This window comes from Lepidochelys kempii, chromosome 8, assembly GCF_965140265.1.
Source record: "Lepidochelys kempii isolate rLepKem1 chromosome 8, rLepKem1.hap2, whole genome shotgun sequence".
NCBI lineage: Eukaryota > Metazoa > Chordata > Testudines > Cheloniidae > Lepidochelys > Lepidochelys kempii.
The window spans coordinates 87,506,534-87,529,806 of record NC_133263.1 but is presented as its reverse complement, the minus strand read 5'-3'; the positions used below and the strand labels follow the sequence as shown (position 1 = coordinate 87,529,806).

At 37.3% G+C, this 23,273-nt stretch overlaps 1 protein-coding gene across 1 annotated transcript in view; it reads left to right on the top strand.

Annotated features, from left to right (window-relative positions):
* The window catches only part of LRRC7 (leucine rich repeat containing 7), a 386,482-nt gene that overhangs the window by 139,212 nt on the left and 223,997 nt on the right, over nt 1-23,273 (top strand). The window contains exon 4 of the mRNA XM_073357368.1: nt 16,519-16,636. Coding sequence (XP_073213469.1) covers nt 16,519-16,636 — 118 coding nt within the window. The remainder of the gene's footprint in view (nt 1-16,518; nt 16,637-23,273) is intronic.

The following is a 23,273-nucleotide window of genomic DNA, read 5'->3' as shown; positions in this document are numbered from 1 at the left end:
AGATTTTGAAGAGGCTCTGTATAAAAATAACACCTTCTGATAGAACAGGTTTTACTTTTACAATATATTTTTACTGTTTTTTTTGTTTTGTTTTTTATGTATTTTTCTTCCATTAGCTCTGCAGAGCCAACATACTAAGAGAGATTGAGCAGGATTCTATTCCTTCTAGTACACAGTACAGAAAATGTAGATTGGGAGCATCTTTTTCTGTTTAGTGATACTAAGGGGACATTCAATGAAATAAAAAAGTGGGAAATTCAAAACTGATAAAAGGAACAGGATGGATTTGATTAAAATCAAATTGATTTAAATCACGATTTAAATCACTAGTCAGGAAGACTCAATTTAATCATGGATTTCTACATGAAAGTACATTCTTCTTGGTTGTAATAACCTTAATACATATTCTTTACAACTCAGAGATAGATGAAGGTTTCATTTTCAATCACCTTCACAATATACATTTTTAAAGTGATTTATTTTGAAAACTTTTCAGATTAGTTTTACAGCTATATCAGAAAGTGAATAATTGTTTGGTTATTTCATTTACCAAAGGTAATTGAAGCAAATAGTTCACCTCCCAGTGACTTCATAAATATCTCCAATTCAACAGGTTAATCATTAATATTTGGAGGATTTTCTTGCCATGCTGTATTAGGAGGAGAACATCACCAGACAGATATTTAAATTGTTTTATTTAACTAAAACAACAATGTTATGTATTCTGGACCTTTTTTCTTCAACAGCAAACATATAATATTTAATGAAACAAGCATATGAATTTTTGAATTTAGTTAAACATTCAAGTTTTTTAAAATCAGGTTTGTGTTTGTTAAAATCGTTTTTAACTAAAATAGTTAAATATATTTTTTAAAAAAACAAAAATTAAATTGACTATGTCAGCCAGGTCAATATGAGAAACTTAAAATATTGGCTTCTGCAGCTAACTCAATTGTCTTCACCTTCATTTTCCTGTTTGTTCATAATCTGGAAAAGAAAAACAAGCTTTCCTGCTTTTTCAGGTCCCAAACGATTTCTCAGTTTGGAATGAATTAGTCCAAAGGAAGAAAATATTGTTTCTACACCATCAGAAGATGCTACTGCTGTTAAAAGTGAGAGTATCACTTCAACAGTCTCTGAATCCAAGTGCTTAAGTGACATCAACCTGTTCACTGGTGTGACTTTCTTTAAAACATCATCAGCAAACATATTTCTTGAATGGTTCACCCATAGCTCTGAAGTTTATTATAGTTGGCATTATGGAGGGATGATTGCTGGATCTCCATGTCAGAGCCAACTCCTCTTCTTCAGCAGTTAAGGTTTCACCCTGGTAGCGAGTATTAAGAGTATTTTCAGAAAAATGAGCTGGAGATAGTGCTTGTCCCATTCATTTTTTTAATGTTTGTAATTTAACTCTGTCATTGCATATTTCTCTTTTTAAGATCTCACTCAGTTCCTTCCAAATTTCAACAGCGTCAGCATCTGCATTGTGGTCAAGGCTACAGAAATAGACTTCAGGGTACTCAGCATGCGTTCAACATTTCTCTTAAGTCCTATGTTGAGAACTTTGCCTGTGACAGTGCCATTTATTTTTTCACGATTTTGTTTACACACTGTCATCAGATTAGGCCAGTTCTTGATATAGTGCTCAATACAGTCCACTACTGAGTTCCATCACACGTCTTGTGGGAGAGTTAGCTTGGTTCCTCCCACCTTTTTCAGAGCAGCTGCTGCAAAGTGGTTGTTATGGAAGTATTTTTCAATTTCAACAACATTAGCCTTTATTTCTGGAACACTGACGTCTTTGGCTAGGAGGTGCATCAAATGAGCACTGCAACAGTATGTTATTAGCTTGGAACTCTCTTCACTCTCTTCTAAATAATTTCTTCTCATCTTGGATACATTTGCAGCATTGTCTGTGAGCAAGCTGCCTACTAGACATTTGATTTTTTTTCACAGTTTGTTGTAGCTTTTACTGCTACTTCTTGTAACTATTCTCCTGTGTGTGCATTTCCTGATGTATCAATTGTTTCTGTAAGGAAGACATTCCCTTCTTCTGTTGTCACACAAGCACATACAACAGGGTCATTGTGGACATTGCTCCACCCATCAAGAATTAGGTTAATAATTTCACCCTCTAGACATTTTGCACACTACTCAATTTCTCTTTCATACACTTTATCCAGCAATTTGCCTGCAACATCTGCTCTGTTGGATGGACTGTATCCTGGTCTTAATGACTGAACCGTGTTAATGAAGTTTGGGTTCTCAATCATACGGAAAGGAGAGTTTGTTGCATAAACGAACCGGACAATTTTTTCATCAATTATCTCTTTTTGTAATCTGCTGGTTCTTATCACAAACTTATCTATGATTGTTTCTGGATGATGCAGATTTTTTTTCTTTTTGCTACAGGTGATAATCTGTGGCTATGTGACATACATGTGATTGAAACACTATCATTGGCAGATAACTCTGAAGCTATAGGTTTCAGAGTAGCAGCCGTGTTAGTCTGTATCCGCAAAAAGAAAAGGAGGACTTGTGGCACCTTAGAGACTAACATCCGATGAAGTGAGCTGTAGCTCACGAAAGCTTATGCTCAAATAAATTTGTTAGTCTCTAAGGTGCCACAAGTCCTCCTTTTTTTTTTTCTGAAACTATAGAAAATTATGGTGATCTTGAAGGTGGATAGTCTTCAGAATCCTGTATGTTGAGGATGGATTCTCCTAAACAAAATAAGTCAATGCAGTTATTTAATTATTATTACCATATTGCTCATTTAGTATTACTCATTGCATTCACTGACACTCAGTATGACTTTAAAGGTGAAATTGTGAAAGAAAGATCTGCCTATTTCAGCTATTTATTTTTTATCACAACTGCATCTAAAATGATAGTACCATAGAGTAACAACTGTATTTTTTTCTCAAACATGAGAATTCAAGAATAGTCCAGAGGGAAGTCAGGCAGTCCTTAAGAAAGAAGTATGAAATTGAAAAGTTTACCAAGCTGAAGATCCTGTATGTTCAGACATGTTCCTTTCATCATCTTTAATGCAGCTTCTGCCCTAGAAGGAACACTTCTCTTGATGTTGTTTCATTTGGGCATCCAGGCTTTGCATTTCTTTGTTGCACTATTGGCATTTTGCATACATACCTGTCTTACCCACAGGTAGAGGAACTTCATTAAAATATTCCCAAACTGGGTCTCTTTTATGGCCTGTTGCCATTATAGGTTTTCCCTTCTAGTGAGAGAATGGTATGGTAGATCTCAAATCAATGAAGGCTACACTCAGAAAGATCTCAAGACTTCTGGAATATACTGCTCAAACAGTTTCACTTTTGTTTCTACTGGCTTTCCCTCCCTTCTCACATTTATCTCCAGACTTCTTCTCCTTGTCCAGATCTATTCCGCCCCTCCCCCAATCTTCTATTAATTGATCTTTTTGAAACTTTGCACTTTTAGATAGAGGTAAGAGATATGTGTACACAAATTTGCAGAGGGACAATAGGGTTGAGGTCTGTTATTTCTAACCTCTACATATTTATTTATTTATTTAAAAACATTTTTGCTGTTAACAAGCATGTTATCTCTGGAGACACAAATCCACAGCTTGAGAACTGCAAAACTAAGCAGCTCTGATGGTATCTTCTAGACTGAGCACTGCGTCCCAGTGGGTAGATAGAAAGATTAACCTAAGTAATCTATACAGAAGCCTGTGGAACTCCGTAAGATTGGGTCCCAAATCCATGAACTATTGGAACTCATTTACAAAACTTTTCTTAAACATTACGTTAATATATTGTCTCATACTATAGAATTAGAATTTATAATCCCTATTCCATGATGAGATATCTTTGAGCTACAATGTATCTTAATTAAAACTATATTTTGATAGGTTTTTTCCTCAAAAAGCATTTTATCAAAAAAAATCCAATTCAAGTGAAAAATCCACTCTGAAAAGGAAATACACCTCCTGGCCGCTGTGGCTGGTGGGGGAACCCAGTAGCCCTCAGGTGCTGCAGGCAGCAGGGGCGCCGGCAGCTCCCATCCATGGAAGGGGGGACCCTGGAGCTCTGACACACAATCCAGGCCCCTGGAGCTCCTAGCCACTGCACAGCTGCCCCACTGCAGGCAGTGTGGGCACCTATTGGTCCCCATTTTGTCACAGATATTTTTAGTAAAAGTCATGGACAGGTCACGGCTTCCATGAATTTTTCTTTATTGCCCGTTACCTGTCTGTGACTTTTACTAAAAATATCTGTGACAAAATCTTAGCCTTAGTCATGTTTAATGACAATAAAAATTTTGGAAGGGATATTAAATGTATGTTTCAGGGATTAAGCAAATCTCTAACTATTAGAGATCAGGTGGAGGCCTAGGTGCATGACAGATTATCCCATATCTGCGTATTACAAGGTTTTTACACCTTCCTTTCAAGCATCTGGTTCTTGTCAGAGGCAGGATACTGGACTAGATGGACCTTGGATCTGATCCAGTCTGGCAATTCTTATGTGCTCCATCAACAGAATTGTTTATTAAGGCCAAAATATTCAGAACTGTTCAATAACGTTGTGCTTCAAGCTTTGGGTGCCCAGTTGAGATGCCTTGTATCTGACTGCCACCTAGTTGGGCCACTGGCTATGTGTCACAATTTGGACCCTATTATTTTATCTGTACTTTTTGATGGGAAGAACTACCTTGAATCAATGCATTTTATAAGATTATTGTGGAACTGCAGTGAATCAGCACCATAGCAAATACAGTGAGATAGTATGGCAGTTATCTTATACATGTTATTATGGATGGCAAAGTGTGAACAAGCAACAGAGAATTAGAAAATCATCTGCTGGATTCTTAAAGCTGGATCAGTCTCCAGAAGCTGAGAGGAAGTATTAACTTTTAGAAAGCTAATTAATGATTGTCAAGGTTTCTTCCCCACTCTGAACTCTAGGGTACAGACCTGGGGGGGGGGGGACCTGCATAACAGACCCCCTAAGCTTATTCTTATCAGCTTAGGTTAAAAACTTCCTCAAGGAACAAACTTTGCCTTGTCCTTGAACCCTATGCTGCCACCACCAAGTGCGTTAAACAAAGAACAGGGAAAGAGCCCACTTGGAGACATCTTCCCCCCCAAATATCCCCCCAAGCCGTACACCCCCTTTCCTGGGGAAGGCTTGATAAAAATCCTCACCAATTTGCATAGGTGAACACAGACCCAAACCCTTGGATCTTAAGAACAATGAAAAAGCAATCAGGATCGTAAAAGAAGTATTTTAATTAAAGAAAAAGTAAAAGAATCACCTCTGTAAAATCAGGATGGTAAATACCTTACAGGGTAATCAGATTCAAAACATAGAGAATCCCTCTAGGCAAAACCTTAAATTACAAAAAGACACAAAAACAGGAATATGTATTCCATTCAGCACAGCTATTTTACCAGCCATTAAACAAAAGAAAATCTCACGCATTTCTAGCTAGATTGCTTACTAACTTTTTACATCAGTTCTGAAGAGCATTCCTGATCTGTTCCCAGCAAAAGCATCACACAGACAGACAGACCCTTTGCCCCCCACCCCCCTCCAGCTTTGAAAGTAACTTGTCTCCTCATTGGTCATTTTGGTCAGGTGCCAGCGAGGTTATCTTAGCTTCTTAACCCTTTACAGGTGAAAAGGTTTTGTCTCTGGCCAGGAGGGATTTTATAGTTCTGTATACAGAAAGGTGGTTACCTTTCCCTTTATATTTATGACAATGATAGTGAATGAAAGGCATAGGAGTTCTCAGAATTTTGAGTGATGATTTAGAGTGATGAGGAGAGACCACATTTAAGAAACTGAAAGAAGAGTTTACAGACAAGCTTTCAAGGCCACATTAGCTTTTTCATCCCACTGAGCAGTCTATTAAACAGTAAGGACAAAAATGCAAAAACTCAAGTCAATATCAAGTATAGAGGGGAGCAAGAGAGAGCTGCTAATTGACTATCTGAACTGGAGAGGTTTTGTGCACTCTCAACTGGCCACTAGCAATAGTATTTGCCAACTCATGGATGTTAGGAGAGGTCCCACAAGACTGAAGAAGGGCTAATGTAGTACCTATCTTAAGCCAGGGAACTGTAGACCAGTCAGCCTACACTCGATACTGGGGAGCTACTAGAGCAATGTATAAAACGTTCAGTTTGCGAATGTCTGGGGGATGAAGGCATAATCACTAGCAGCCAGGTTAGACTTACTAAGAACAAATCATGCCAATCCACCATGATTTCCTTCTTTGACAGGGTGATTGTTTTAGTGGATAGGGGGAATGCAGTGGACATAATGTACCTGGACTTTAGCAAGGCTCTTGACACAGCCCCACATGACATTCTGGTAAGAAAGCTGGAGAAATGAGGGCTTGGCGGAACTACATTAAGTGGATATGTAACTGGTTAAACAACTGCAAACAAAGAGTAGCTATTAATGGAATGATGTCCCACTGAAAGAAAGTCTCAGGTGGGGTTCCATGGGGATCTGTTCTGGGTCCAGTGTTATGTAATATCTTTATTAATGATCTGGATGTTGGAATAGGGAGTGCATATTGATCAAATTTGAAGATGACACAAAGCTGGGAGGGAGTGACACAAACACTTTGGAGGATAGAGCTGAAATCCAGAGGGATCTTGATAAATTGGAGAACTGGGCTATAGACAACAAAATGAAATTCAGTAAAGACTAATGTAAGGTGCTACACTTATGGAAGAAAAACCTAATGCACAAATACCGATTGGGGGACAACTGGCTTGGCAGCAGCACTGCTGAAAAGGATCTGAGAGTTGTGGTGGATCACAACTTCAACATGAGTCAACCACATGATGCTGTTGCAAAAAAGCAAATTCAATTTTAGGTTGCATTAACAGAGGGATAGCATGCAAGTCACAGGAGGTGATAGTACCACTCTACTCGGCAGTGGTTAGGCCTCAGCTGGAGTACTGTGTCCAATTTTGGTCACCAATGTATAGAAAGGATGTAACAAAACTGGAAAGGCAAGTGACAAAGATGATCCAAGGGATGGAATGCAAGCCATCTGAGCAAAGGGCTGAAGGAACTGGGTATGTTTAGTATGGAACAGAGGAGATTAAGGGAGAACATGATAGCGGACTTTAGTAACAAGTAAAAGATAATGGAATAACCTAATAAATAATAAATTTTCTTCTTAACCGTTTTCAGTTAGTGGTGGTTTTATTATATGAAATGTTGGAGCTTATATTTCTTCCTAATGAAAACAAACAAACAAGCAGAACCTCCAAGAAAATAATCCAAGTTAATGTATCTATAGATGTTCAATCCTTTCCCCTCAATGGTGTTTTGTGGTTATAAAATTGTAAAAATTTTCCTTTTATCATTTTAAATTTGTTGTATTTGTTTTATTGAACTTCCCCTTGTTCTTGTATCATATTAAAACATTAATAGGACTTCCCAATTTGCCTTCTTTATAAGATTCATTATTTTTAATAACTCTGTTATGTCCTCTCTTAATAATCACTTCCATAAACCCAGAAGTTCCAGTCTTTACATTCTCTCTTCAGATGAAAGTCTTTCCATGCTTCAGATCCATTTTATCACTCATCTCTGAACCTTTCCTGTTTCTGCCATATCTATTATAAATTAAGGTCAACAATATTCCAAGTGAGAGTGTACCATTGTTTTATATAATGACATTGTAGTATATTCAGTACTTTCAATTGCATTCCTTTTACCGAACACATTGAGCAAAAGTTTTCATTGAGTTTGTCCATTAGTGTGCATAAGGAGTTCAAATTTTTTATTCCAGAGAGAATTAATTTTCATTTTTTAACACTGAATTCTGTCTGTCATTCACTGAGGTTTAAGTGCCTCTGAAGTGATTCAAGGCTTTCTCTAGTCTTGATTAACTCAGATACTTTTGTGTTTTTCTACAGATTTAAAAAAAGATATAAAGAAATCATTTAGCTTCTCTGTAATCTCCTTATCCACCTTGATTGCTTCCTTTACTCCCTGACCATCCAGCAGTTATTGTGCAGGCTTCTTACCAATTTCTGATAGTCATTTGTTTGGCTTGAATGACCTCTTACACTTGCCCTTCAAGTATACTTTTCTCTGGATTTTTCTGCTTCCCTGTTTTCTTTAAGTTATCCATTCCTTCTGCGATTCTGGTATGTTATGCTCAGGTAGTCTTCATGCTGAATCTACGGATTTAATCTTCTCACTTTTCATTTTAATGTCCTGGAGTTACTGTTGCAATTGGGACTATATTTTCATGAGTCCTTTCCCTGTTCAGGGAAAGACTGGCAGGACTTGAAAACCCCATGAGTTCACATTTGTGATAAGCCATTATAGGAGTAGGATGATCAGTTACAGTCTCTCACACATCCAAATGTTCTGGTATGGTGTTTGTTTCACCAATAAAAGAAGGGTCAGTCTCTGAAACACCTACAGGTTTTGGAATGATGTCTGTGCTACTGAGAGAAGATGTTGCTTCTGATGGATTCGCTTTGAAAAATGATGTCAGCTCCGGAAGATTTTGGAAAATTTCACTAGTTTTTTATTTCTTTTCTTCCCCCAGTTTACATTTCTGTGTTCTACTTGGTTGGTTACGTTTCATCCTGCCCCTTATCTCAGTTATCTTATCTCTGAACTTAAAAAAAAAATTACACAACATACACTATTTTTATGTATATCTATTATATATATATAAGAAAGAAAAAACAAATCAAGTACAGAAGAATATATCAATAATAAAACATAAATTTATTGCAAAACATGACAGGATCTGATTTCCTCGCATTATTTCGATCTATGTTAATAGGACGCCTCCCTGGTTTAGGTGGGGATAAGTAATAAAAAGAGAACAGAAAAACGGGGAAGAGTGTGTAGTGGAGCATAAGGAAGTCTAACAAAGTTCTGATTTTTCCCATGATGTCTACTTTGATGCTTTTTTTGAAATACCAAATATCAAATTTTTTCCAAAAAAATGAGATTTTTTTTGGTGCCCTCTGCTTTGCTGGTGACCTAAGCACATGCTTACTCTGCCTATTGGGTAATCCAGCCCTGCCTGTTTGAAATGAATGGGGGCTGTAAGTCAGCTTGTCACTGCAGAAGGCAGTTTGCTTTTAGGTTTTGGCTGGGTGACGCATTAATTTGTAGCAGATGAAAAATCCTAAAATAGGGTAGCTACTTCAAAAGGATAAGGTGATTCAGTGAAGGCTTTGTACAAATATAGTTGAACAGGCTGACATCCTCTTTATGTACCTAGTGAAATTGAAAGGAACATAACACTGTATTGTTTCTTCAGTAAAATAGGGATGTAACTTATCCAAATGTGAATTTTTTTCTGCAAGAACATTTTCTTCATTATATTGCATAGGAAGTAGAGAAATTGAGGAGAAATCCTATAACCTGTATATAAAATGAAAAAAAATGTTAGTTCCTTCTAGTCTGGAAAAATGTAGAACTGAAAAATAATTCATCTTAAATTAATATAAGTGCAGGGGACTAACAATTGGCCACTACCAGTTAATTCTGTGTCCTTTTCTTTTGGGCTTTGTTCTTTAATACAAAAAAGAAACTGGAGCAATAAAAAATGGTTCTGTTCTTCAATTAAGATAATTCAAATAATTCTTCAACCATTAACTTGATGCACTGGACCTTTCCCCAGCTAGGGGTCTGTAGGGCTTTCCTTCCCTCTCACAGCCTTCCGCTGCAGCTACAGGAGAATGTACTCCAAGACCTCACTTGGTCCTCCCTGCTCTCATGGATCTGGGGCTCACCTTTATATCCCCTGGGTGGGAATCATCAGCCCCAATCATTGAATGCTCTCCAGCTGTGTCAGATGATTCTCTGTACCTGCTTGTACCAGAACAGGAAGGAAGCCCAACTCCCCTGCTCCCTGTTCACATAGGCCTTTAAAGGAGCATACTGTCCTGTTTCAAGGTGAAATGTATGTGATAAATTGGAGATCCTTTTCATTTCAAAGGCTATGTCTTCTTTATTTAAAAAAAGTACACAGTGGATCAGTGGTGCTAAAAATTGCACTGAAATTGAATATTCAAAGTAGACTTGATCATCCCATGAAAATATGCAATCCTTCTCTGTCTAATAAGGCGAGGGCCCTGGTGAAGTACAGCTCATGTACATAAGTGTGTAGGCATTATAAATTACCTGCAAGTTCCTCTGCATTGAATTTTCCAACTGGGTTATAATTATTTTAGCAGGGAGAGTTGGATAGTTTGTGAATCTGCCCAACAATGAGCTCTGTTTGCACTTCTGAAAAAAAAATTAAAAGTAATATTTCTTTGTCATCCTGACATTTAATTTTCCCATTCCATTCCATTCACCAATCCATTTTATGTTGACTTAATTTATGTCTATATCTGTAGAGTCTAAAGAACAATATTTTTACCTTACTATAGCTGCACTGAGAGCCTTCAAGATCTATTTGATGAAACCAAGAAGTTGAGAATTATAGAATAATCCACTGTGTAACCTAAATCACAGCACCATTAGCATCACTACTTTCCTGCCTAAAAGGAATAAAAACAAACTTCAAATATATTAAGGGCTGTTATAGAGTTAAGAGTTATCAATCATACTCCAAATCCACTGAAGGTAGTGCAAGAAGTAATTGGCTTAATCTGCAGCAAGGGAGATTTAATTTAGATATTAGGAAAAACTTTCTAACTGTAAGGATAGCTAAACAATGGAATAAGCTTCTAATGGAGGTTGTGGAATCCCAGTCCTTTTTAAGAATAGGTTAGACAAATAACTATCAGGGATGGTCTAGGTATACTTGGTCCTGCTTCACTGCATGGGGCTGAACTAGATGACCTCCCAGTGACCCGTCCAGCCCTACATATATTTGAGTCTATGATTCTATAAAGACATATTGTCTGATCATTATGTTTGAGTTCTAATGGCACAATTATAAAAGTCTAAAAGTTTAATAAGGTTTTAAATGGCTGTTAAAGTAATTTTGTGCCTGTTCAAATGTATTCCCACCCTTGCCTTATTGCTGCTATTACTTATAATTTCTTTCTGAGAGTGTTGCATTATAGAATTATTCCAGAAGAAATAATTTTCTTAATGGAAATTAGTTTTCACTAGGCTTCTTTATTCACCAGTCCAAATGCCTGATCACAGTTCAGTGGCTCTCAAACTTTCCGAAGTTCTGGACCTCTTTTCTAATTTTTGTAAAAATAGTTCACCCTCTGTCAAATGAGTCTGTATAAATATAACTGAGAAGATAACAATTTGTGAATTTTATAATATTACTAATATCAGGAGAAAGATAAAAGGGGGAAAATAGGGGTGACATCATGGTAGGGGTCTACTATCTTTACAAAAATACAAAACACAAGATCTGATAGTAGTGGGGGACTGTAATTACCTAGACATCTGGGTAATATGCAAAATACAAAATTTCCAATAAGTTCCTGTAATCCATTAGGAACAATTTTTGTTTCAGAAAATTGAATGGAGGGCAGCCGTTTTAGACTTGATCCTGACCAACTGTGAAGAATTGGTTGTGAATCTGAAGCTGGAAGGCAATTTGGGTGAAAGTGATCATGAAATGAAAGATTTCATGGTTCTAAGGAAAGAAAGGAGTGAGAACACCAGAATAATGACAATTGTCTTAAAAAAAACCCCAATGTCGTAAGTGCAATGCAGTTGTGATAAAGTTTAATATCATTCTGGAATGTGTCAACAGGAGTGTTGTATGTAAGACATAAGAGGTAATTGACCCGCTCTACTTGGCACTGATGAGGCCTCAGCTGGAGTATTGTGTTCAGTTCTGGGTGCCACACTTTAGGAAAGATGTAGACAGATTGGAGATAGTCCAGAAGGGAGTGACAAAAGGTGATAAAAGGCTTAGAAAACCCTGATCTATAAGGAAAGGTTAAAAAAAACTTGGCTTGTTTAGTCTTGAGAAGACTTTGGGGAGACCTGATTGTCTTCATTATGTGAAGAGGTGTTATAAAGAAGACAGTGATCAATTATTCTCCATGTCCACTGAAGTTAGGACAAGAAGTAATGGGATTAATCCGTAGTGAGGAAGATTAGGTTAGATATTAGGAAAAGCTTTCTAAGTAAAAGGGTAGTTAAAAATAGGGAGGTTACGGAGTCCCCATCATTGGAGGATTTTAAGAACAGGTTAGACAAACACCTGTCAGAGATGGTCTAGATTTACTTGGTCCTGCCTCAGTGCAAAGGGCAGAACTTGATGACTTCTCAATGAGTTCCCTTCCAGCCCTACATTTCTATGATTTAGTGAAATACCATAGCTTACTGTTGTATTAGTATCAGAGGGGTAGTCATGTTAGTCTGGATCTCTAAAAGTGGCAAAGGGTCCTGTGGCACCTTATAGACTAACAGACATATTGCAGCATAAGCTTTTGTGGGTGAATACCCACTTCATCGGATGTATGTATTAGTTTGAAGTAATGAAGACCTCTAGTGGCTAGAAATTGTAGCTACAGTCCATATGGTATCTATATTTATGTGACTCCATAGTCCTCTCTAGAAATGCTGCAGTTCTTAGAAACAGGGAATGCTGTGGTGCTGATTTTTATCTGCATTCTAAAGGAGTGTGTTTTTGTACATAGTGTTATTAAGAAATACACTGTTCTCCTGAGAGCAGTTTCCTTTTTGTACCAGTGGCTAGACAGCAGAAATGCACAAATAGGTTTGGGAGCAGGGGTAAACAGTATGTGTCCTAGACCCCAGCTCTGTAATAGTTTTTTTTTAGAAGTGTAAGTTTTCTTAATTTTGTAATGAAAATGTCCCTCTACATGGGTATGATATAGGGCTGTCGATTAATCGCAGTTACTTCAGGCGACTAACTCAAAAAAATTAATCATGATTAATCACATTGTTAAACAATAGAATACCAATTGAAATGTATTAAATATTTTTGGATGTTTTTCTACATTTTCAAATATTTCTATTACAACACAGAATATAAAATGTACAGTGCTCACTTTATATTATTTTTATTACAAATTTTTGCACTGTAAAATGATAAACAAAAGAAATAGTATTTTTCTACTCACCTCATACAAGTACTGTAGTGCAAGCTCTATCATGAAAGTGTAGATTTTTACAAATGTAGATTTTTTTTGTAACATAACTGCACTCAAAAACAAAATAATGTAAAACTTTAGCACCTAGAAGTCCACTCAGTCCTACTTCTTGTTCAGCCAATCATTAAGACAAACAAGTTTGTTACATTTACGGGAGATACTGCTGCCTGGTTCTTATTTACAATGTCATCTGAAAGTGAGAACAGGCGTTCGCTTGGCGCTTTTGTAGCTGGTGTTGCAAGGTATTTACTGCCAGATATGCTAAACATTTGTATGCCCCTTCATGCTTTGGTCACCATTCCAGAGAACATGCTTCAATGCTGATGATGCTTGTTAAAAAAATAATGCATTAATTAAATTTGTGACTGAAGTCCTTAGGGGGAGAATTGTATGTCTCCTGTTCTGTTTTACCCACATTCTGCCATTTTTTTCGTGTTATAGCAGTCTTGGATGATGACCCAACACATGTTCATTTTAATAACACTTTCAGGGCAGATATGACAAAATGCAAAGAAGGTACCAATGTGTGATTTCTAAAAATTGCTATAGCACTTGACCCAGGGCTTAAGAATCTGAAGTGCCATCCAAAATCTGAGAGGGTGAGGTGTGGAGCATGCTTTCAGAAGTCTTAAAAGAGCAACACTACAGGACCTGAACCACCAAAAAAGGAAAATCAACCTTCTGCTGGTGGCATCTGACTCAGATGATGAAAATGAACATGAGTCGGTCTGCACTGCTTTGGATCGTTGTCGAGCAGAACATGTCATTTGCATGGACACATGTCGTCTGGAATGGTGGTTGAAGCACGAAGGGACATATGACTCTTTAGTGCACCTGGCATGTAAATATCTTGTGATGCCGGATACACCAGTGCCATGCAAACTCCTGTTCTCGCTTTCAGGTGATGTAAACAAGAAGCAGGTAGCATTATCTCCTGCAAATTGTAACCAGACTTGTTTGTCTGAGCGATTGGCTGCAGTAGGACTGAATGGACTTGTAGGCTTTAAAGTTTTATATTGTTTTATTTTTGAATGCAGGTTTTTTTTGTACATAATTCTACATTTGTAAGTTCAACTTTCATAATAAAGAGTACGTGTATTAGGTGCATTGAAAAATACTTTTTCTTTTGTTTTTTACAGTGCAAATATTTATAATAAAAAATAAATATAAAGTGAGTACTGTACACTTTGTATTCTGTGTTGTAGTTGAAATCAATATATTTGAAAATGTAGAAAATTCCAAATATATTTAAATAAATGGTATTCTATTATTTAGCAGTGCAATTAATTGTGATTAATTTTTTTAATCGCTTGACAGCCCTAGTATGATATTTTTGTAATAAACATAAAAGCAATTCTTAGGATAATGCCTTTGTTGAAAGGAAAAGAGAAGGCTTAACAGCAAAAGTCTTAGTCAATGCATAGAGGAAGTCTAAAGGAAGCCTTTCAATTAAAAAAAACACTCCTATTTCTTAGAAATTCGTGGTGGTCATTGTCCTATATGTTTCATTCTGCCTATATTCTATTCGTGTGATACCCATTTGGGTTAAAGCTGGTTTTGGACTTCCAGTTTTGGAGAAAGTAGACTGCCTTGAAAAGCAACACAGAGGGTTCTTGTTATTAAAAGGCTCAGATGTAAAGTTATAGTGTTTTCAAAAGAAGTGAAAGCCTGAAAATGAGCTAAAATTTACTTTAAATGACTTATTTAGTTCACATTAGCTTTTGAGCATCATTTGTGGATTAATTCCCTGCTACCCAGTTTCCTTTATTTGCTCAGTTTGGTAATCAAATCAAGCTACATTCTCAAATAGACATTTGGGTACAAATTTAAACGTCATTTGGATATGAAACATTGCAAAAAAGAGGTATCAAAACTGTTTTGAAAATATCATTAACTTCTGAAGAGTCATGAAGATTCTTCCAAAGGAGAGTAAGCTCTTTTGGAATCCAAGACCACTGGGTAAACTTGTTTTCTAATCATATTAATGTGACTAGTAATAACAAACTCATTTTTACAAGATAACAGCTTAAGAATCTGCAGTACAGAAATGAGGGGTTGGGGTTAAGCACCTATGCACTGCAAGATATATGCAGTCTGTATGATAGGTGGCTAGGGGAGAGGTCACTTCGCAGATGTCTGAAGCCAGCTGTATGCAGGGTGGTGCTTCTGGTGACATCAGTTTTTTAACAGTCAGGCCAGCCAGGCAAGGACTGAGTTTTCCTGTCCTCCCCTCTCCCAGTCTATTTTTCCATAATATGTCCTCTATACTAATAGGAGCACACAGTCCCTGTGTTTGGAGAGCATGTGGACTGTTCCCTGCATGCATCCATGGGGGGACACAAACCACCCCAAGGGAGGAGGGTGTGCTATGGTTTCACCCCCACACCTGCACCAGCTTGAGGAATGGATTGAGTGAGTGATGGAGAGCAGGCTTCCCCATCTTAAAGGTGCAGCTTGCTTACTCCTCATAAAAAAAGCTCTATACTTGCCCCTTACAATGGACTGTGTCTAAATGACACATTCTAGTCCTAGAGACATCTCTTGCTCAGTATGGTATTGTCTCCATTATTTTACTATTTATCTTGGGTTTGAAGTTGCTGTAGTTGGATAACAACTGCTATTACATGGAAGAAACATCAGTATAAATGCATACCATATGATATATTGATTAGAGCTGGTCAGAAAATGAAATTTTGTTCCATGGGAAATTCCAGCACTTGGAAAAAATTGTTTTGAATTGGAACAAAAAGCAGAACTTTCAAAATTTCCTATGGAGTGAAAATTATGAAAAATAATAATATATTAAAATGAATATTTTAATATAATATAAAAGTTGAAGCAAATTGAATTGAAATATAAAGTTGTAATGAAACATTTTACCTTATTGGCAATTCTGAAATACACTGAGAAAATTGAAATGAATATTTCATCTTTTTCCCATCAAAAATTTCATCGTAATTGACACATTCACATAAAACATTTTTATTTTGAAGAATTTGCATTTTCTGATGGAAAAAAGCTCTGCTGAAAAATTTTCAAATAGCTCTATGATTGATATAAAATTATAGGACTACAAGGGACCTCCTGGATCATCAAGACCAGTCCCCTGCTATCATGAGCAACCCCAGCATATAATCGCACTCATAAACTTATAAAGGTCCATTTTAAAACTATACTTCATTAGGAATTATTTGTAAGCAGCACATTTATCTCTGGGTAATCTTCCTTGTTTAAAGTGTAATGTAATATGTAAGTATGTCTTCCCAAACAGTTTTAATATAGGTTGATTGGTTATTTTTAGCTTATTATTTTGCTGTCCTCAGAGTATTTTTATGATACAGTTATTATTGCATCCGTGTGTAAATAACAATGGTAAACTGAATTTTACTAAAACATGTTAATTGCAATTGTTCTGTTTCATGTTGTAGCAATTGTTCAACTGTCAAGCTCTGCGTAAACTGAGTATACCAGACAACGACCTTTCAAGCCTGCCAACCACTATTGCTAGTTTAGTTAATCTCAAGGAACTTGACATCAGTAAAAATGGTAAGAACACAACAGTAAAATAATTTGAAATTTTGTGGTGAAATTTTTGAACATTTTGCATAGCATTGCTGTAATAAGATTTTAATGCTAAATGAATGAAAAAATTACTCTTCTAGAAAACTCTAAAACAAATGAACTAAATTTTGCTTTCTGTTTACATCCAAAGTAGTTTCACTCCTTTTAGTGGGCTCTCTGACATTTCACTGTGGTCAGTAAAGATTTCATCCCCATCCTCCAATATAATCTGTGTGCAATGCCTGCCATAATTTGGCCTAGATAGCATAAAATAGCTATAGAACCTGAAATTAATTTTATGTTTTATAAGGATTAATATGTTCCCAATGCACAATATACAGTAGCAGATAAAGTGAGATTTAAAAATAAATAAAATCATATGACAAATAGTTTAACCATTTAGCAAGTCAACAATGAATCTGAATGTTGGAATTAAAACAATTTTAGTGATATTCCAGTTTCAGCTTGAATTATGGTGTGATTAAGAGACAGATGACAGTACCATAGCATGGATTTGTTTATGTTCAGTTTTTCACTGTAACAATATTAGCTAATTGAATATTCTTTTCTAGCAGATTTTCATTATTGGTGTAGGTGAAGATCCCAAAACCAAAACCCAGACAACTATTTTTGGCACTGTACACCTGAATCATTTTATTCTGGTCAAAACTGTTTTTAAAATATATTTTGATTCCTACTCCTGCTTTCTTGTGAATCTTACAGTGACTTACAGTGAATCTTACAGTAGATTTTCATCGTGCTAAGGTCCACATATATGTTTCTTCATCCTGTTTCCATTTTAGGGGCAGAACTAGATCTGTCAGTCACTAACAGCGGGGGGATACTCTGTCCCATTAAGTTCCCTTCATTTTATTCTGTCTACAAAGTGGCCCATGACTCAGACAGACCTCCCTGCTGTAGAGCTTTTCAGAGGAAAATTCCAAACTTTTTCAAAATTTTTGACTAACAATTTGGTTCATAAATTTCTGTCCAACTCCCAGCCACGTCCCAGGGCTGCATTCGCCTTTGGGGGAGATTGTCCCCTTGGCTCCACTTCCCCTTCCAAGGTGTTTGCAGTGGCTGTTGCCCCTGCAGACTTCAGGGGGCTTGTATTCACTAGGAAAAAAGGCCTATTCTTAACTTAGGTAACTTGATGTAAAATCCTAGTAAAGACAAGGCAGGATATAGTTTTTGCACGAGCTGGCAGGACATGCTATTTTGAGTTAAGAATACAACTTTTTTTATAGTGAAGATAAAGCCAGGGAGAGAGCTAGGCTGCGTAAATCCAGAAGTAAATGGAAGGGCCTGAGTGTCCTACTTATCCCCTTATCAAGTGTCTCCAATGGAGCTTGGCCAGCTCTGTGAGTAGAGTTTCCCTTGAAGCCCAAGCCTGATGGGGTTGCATTGGTGCCACCCTCCTACAGGCCAGTAGCCAGGCAAGACTGGAAAAAAGGTGGCTCCAGGGGCAAGCAGCCACCTGTCTCCCATCTCCATGAGTGGTGTGAAACCAGAAGGGCAGTGCACCGGATAGAAGATTGCACCTGAGTCTCTCTAGCCTGCACAAGCAGCCATGCCTCTGACTACAGAGCTCAGTCTTTGTCTCCCTCTCTTCTTCCCCATGGGTCATGGATGGAGGGGCACTGGACACACCATGGGCATTGCCAACACCAGAAAGTGCGAAAAGGGATAATAGGCCCCAAGGCTGAGACCTCCAAAGGAAACACAGATCTACCTAGCCTATATGGATTACATGCAAGAGAGAGGGTATAGCTTCTGGGAAACCTGTCCCTGAGTCCCAGGCCAATTCCTTCATTGAGAGACTCAGAGAGAGTCCATGCAGGGGAGGGTAGACAAATCCCACCTCTTTGAGAACAGGGAAATTGCTTGCTGCTTGGAGATTTCTTTGAAAATATTTCAGTTTCCTTCTGAAGCAGGATTATGGGGATAAACTACTGATAGTGAAATGAATGAATAAAATCAGCACCTGGGTCCCCTGCTCATCTCCATGGAGTGCAGCAGGACAGATAACCCTCAGTGTCCACTTTCCTTGCTCAAAGAGTAAGGGTTGACATGATTACAGTTTAAAAGTACCTGCAGGGGGAACAGAAATTTGGTAATAGAAAGTTCTTCAATCTGTCAGACAAAGGTATAGGAAGAGCCAGTGGCTGGAAGTTGAAGCTAGACAAACTCAAATTTGAAATAAGGCACACATTTTTAACAGTGAGGGTAATTAACCATTGGAACAATTTATCACAGTTTGTGGTGGATTCTCCATCACTGGTCTTAAGGTGCTTTTGAAAATTTTACCCGAGGACAAGGTTAGAGTTGTAAACAAAGAGGCCAGAGAAGACAGGAAATACAAGTAGGAAAAGACAAAGTTCAAAAATGAATGAAAGGCAGAAATAGTTAGTAGAAAATAAATCTTATTTTTATTTCTGGGGTAAGATAAATACCGAAATATTAATAAGGTTATTCTAACACACTATATCAGGTATGGACATTTTGCTTTTTCATCCCCAAAATAAAGATCATACTTAAAATTGAAATGGAAAAAGGTTAGACTTTACTTTACAAAATAGAATGTGGCTGGGAAATGGCACAAAGCTACTAGTTTCCATTAACAGCATAGGACTGTAATCTCCTAGTCCTTGGGTGACATGCTCAGGTGTAATATTTCTTGTGTCAGCACTCTATAGCTGATTTTGCATTTGAGTTTGTCACCTCGTGGGTTATTTCACTCCGTTCACAGAGTAAACAGACAGATGCTGTTTCCATGTCATGTCTAATAAAAAAAATTAACATCAAATAACTTCAACTGATGACTCACATTACTTAGAATACAGACAGTTTTCATACTGATACAGACAGATAAAGTACTTAAAATATTCTAACATTTTAACCAGTCAGGGAGGAGGGTCAGTGAATAGAAAATATCAGCAGTTCTCACTGCTAGTAATGTTGTTGTGCATTTCTACTTGCACCAGTAGCCATATCTGAAAGTCTGCTAACCCTGCCATGGTTATGATTTTTTGAGCTATGTCCTGCTATTTATGGAAAAGTTAAATTCCTCCTGGCTTCAGTGGCAGTTCTGCACAGGGAACAATGGCAAGATGTGACGCTGCAAATGTTTTTCACAGTCCCGGCACTTTAGGAACACAGTAAGCTATACATAGACTCTTTAGGTAAGACTTTTAGTCAATTGGGTTTTCAGACATTAGTTTCTGTATTTGTACCAATATTATAAACATAAGCAGAGTTCTTGTCATCTATGGGGCTAAGTAGCAAATTATACTCATGAATCATTTACTTAGATGTCCAGGTAATCTACATTTCTTTGCAGCTCTTTGCACTCATAAAATTGTGGGCAAAGAAAAAGGCTTGGCTCAGACTGGTTGAAAATTTGGCATTTTATATTCTTTATTCAGAAACATACTGAAAGACAGCATTCATGTTGGCTCTCCAGTGATTTAAAAACAGAGAAAACTAACTATTGTATTACAAAATCTGGACTTATGATGTCAACTTTTCAGACCCCAGAACACAATATATATCAAATACATTTCCTAGAATCCATAATTTGGTTGTGCAATTAAGTAAGTATGTTGTCATTTTTTTTGGTTTTTGAACTATCTGTGATTTATTTTTCTTGCTTAATTAACAAGTTGAAATTGTATTTATTCCAGTCATGCTCTCCTGGAGAGAAGCAAGTAGTTAATGTAAGCATTCGTAATAAATTCTCAGAAAGGTTAAGAGTTTTTGAGAAGAGGTAAAGAATTAAGTTCCACTCTCATTTAGTCTTTTTGTTGTTTTTAAACGAAAATGGATAGAAGACAATTGAATAAATCAGTCAGACTTTGATATGCACCCTGACACATAGATTTGTAATTATTAGCTGTTTCTTTTTTGATATCCCTAGTTGATTCTTATACTTACATAGACCATTGGGAGCCATTTCTTTCTCTCGGTTTCTCTCACAATTTGGGTTTATATCAGTTTAGTTAGGGGGAAGTTATTTCATGGAATAGGAGTGAAATTAACAGATTAAGGAAATGTCCATGGGATCCCTGGAGTACAATCTGCAGCTGAGGTACTACAGTGTCCTCTTAATTCTCCAGCCTGGGCTGTCTTTCACAATGATTTGCTGGTGACAAGCCCCCCACCCAGCTAAGTTGTGTGAATGCTCCCTGAACCACTCAGAAATCACACAGAAAAAGGCACCAGCAAATCTCCTAAACCCCCAGCCTTGCACCCCTGGAATATACCATCTTGCCCTCCTCAGAAACCTGACCAGTGTAAGTTTATTACTAACTCGACTCCTCCCTTGATGTGGAGAGGACACCTGCTAGCCTTTGTAAACTGAGCTGAGATTTCCCAGGCACTTCAACCAAATACACTGTTTTAGGTAAATATAATACAGGTATATTAACTAGAGAAAGGTAGATTTTAAATTATAAGTGGCAGGTGCAAAAGGTTAGAGATAGTTATCTTTTATTTTCTTTGCTAAGTGCTCAGTTTAAATCTTAAATCATATTAGACTAGGCAGTATTTGAATCAAGCAGTTTTCCTCACCCCACTAGGTGTTGCAGGTAGGTTACAGTTCTTAATACACAGGCTTCCCCTTTAAGCCTGGGACAATCTCCTCAGTTCAAGTCTTTGTCTTTCAAGCATTCTTGTTGCTTCCAATTTAAGTGAGGGAGGAGAAAGATAAAAACATGATACCACCGTCACCTATTTTATATCTTCAGTCCATGTGCCTAGAAAACACTAGCCCCCAGACACGTCGTGGTGGGCTTTGCTGAGTCACATAGCTGAGCAATCCCCCATTGTGTGATGTTTGTGCAGCTCTTTTACAGCATTGCAGATCCCTTGTTTAAAACTCCCCTGCTGATTAATGGTTGTTTAACCCTACCTGGAGAGGATCATCTTCTTTGTTGTCACCGGAGAACTGGCAGTGTATGACTCTCAAACTTTCAACATATTTCAGTAATAACTATACAGCAAAATCTCATGTCTTCATACACACTAACAGTATACATATTTTGACCTAACAGTGGGTTTCAGCAGATCAGGGCCTTTCCTACAGTATCTTAATGGCATGCTTTTTATGAAATATGCCATACTTATATGATGGGGTGAATATGGGGGTTCCAGGGTGCTGCTTTGAGTGCCACAATAATTTTTTTGCTGTTTTATACCCTTGGATCTTTTTTGTAGGGCTGGAAGCTGTACTTCAGTGAGGCTTGATGAGTGCTTAGACTTTAAGCCTATATATTGAGATCCACTTACATTTTGTGTGTACCATGGCTTCCTTGCTGTTCAATATAGAAGTGATGTCCTAGTCATTTCTTTGCTGGACACAACATAGGTCTTGCATAGCAATTGCAATTACCATTGACTGAAGAATTCTTGTCTGAAATTCTAGGATAAAAGGATTTTTCTAATGTATTCATGATCAAGAACTGCAATATATAAAATTTTGCCAGTTCTAATATTTTAATCATAACTGTCACAGTCACAAAATATAGACAAAATACTTGTCATAACCCTACATTGGTGGTACTCAGCATTGGATCCAGTGGGAGTTTTGCAAATGATGGTACCTAAGTTGGCTACTGTCCTGTTGACCTGCCAGAAGAATTTGCCCAAATACTGCAGTTGATTTGGGGGAATATAAGCTTTAGCACCTGTTGGTTAGCCACCTCATATACAACTGAAAGATCACTAATAATGAAAAAAATACAAAAACCTATTGTGTCTGAATGCTGACCTGAATTTATAGCGGTACTCTACATTACTAATGAAAACTTCTTGGTGAAGATAGAATCATAGAAATGTGGGACTGGAAGGCACTTCAAGACATATAGTCCAATCCCTGTACTGAGGCAGGACACAGTATTATCATTCTAGACTGTCTCTGACTAATGTTTGTTTAACTTGTTCTTAACCTCCACAACCTCCCAAGGTAATTTGTTCCCGTGCTTAACTACCCTTACAGATAGGACGTTTTTTTCTAACGTCTAACCTAAATCTCCCTTGCTGCAATTTAAGCCCATTACTCCTTGTCCTGTCCTCAGTGGTTAAGGAAAACCACTCCCCTTTATAATAACTTTTTATGTACTTGAAGATTATTATCAGGTCCCCCTCAGTCTTCTCTTCTCCGGACTAAAAAAACCCAATTTTTTCAATCTTTCCTCATAGCTCAAGATTTCTAGACCTTTAATAATTTTTGTTGCTCTCCTTTGGGCTTTCTCCAGTTTGTCCACATCTTTCCTGAAATGTCCAGAACTGGAGGACACAGTACTCCAGTTGAGGCCTTATAAGTGTTGAGTGGAGTGGTACAATTACTTCTCATTAATTGATTTCAGCACTCTTGCTAATACATCCCAGAATGAAGTTAACTTTTTTTGCAACAGTATTACATTGTTAGCTCACATTTAGTTTGTGATCCACTGTAACCCCAGATCCCTTTCTGCAGTACTCCTTCCTTGGCAGTCATTTCCCAGTTTGTAGTTGTGCCGTTGATTTATTGAATTTTATCCTATTTATTTCAGACCATTTCTCCAGTTTGTCAAAATCATTTTGAGTTGTAGTCCTATCCTCCAAAGTCCTTGCCAGTCCTCTC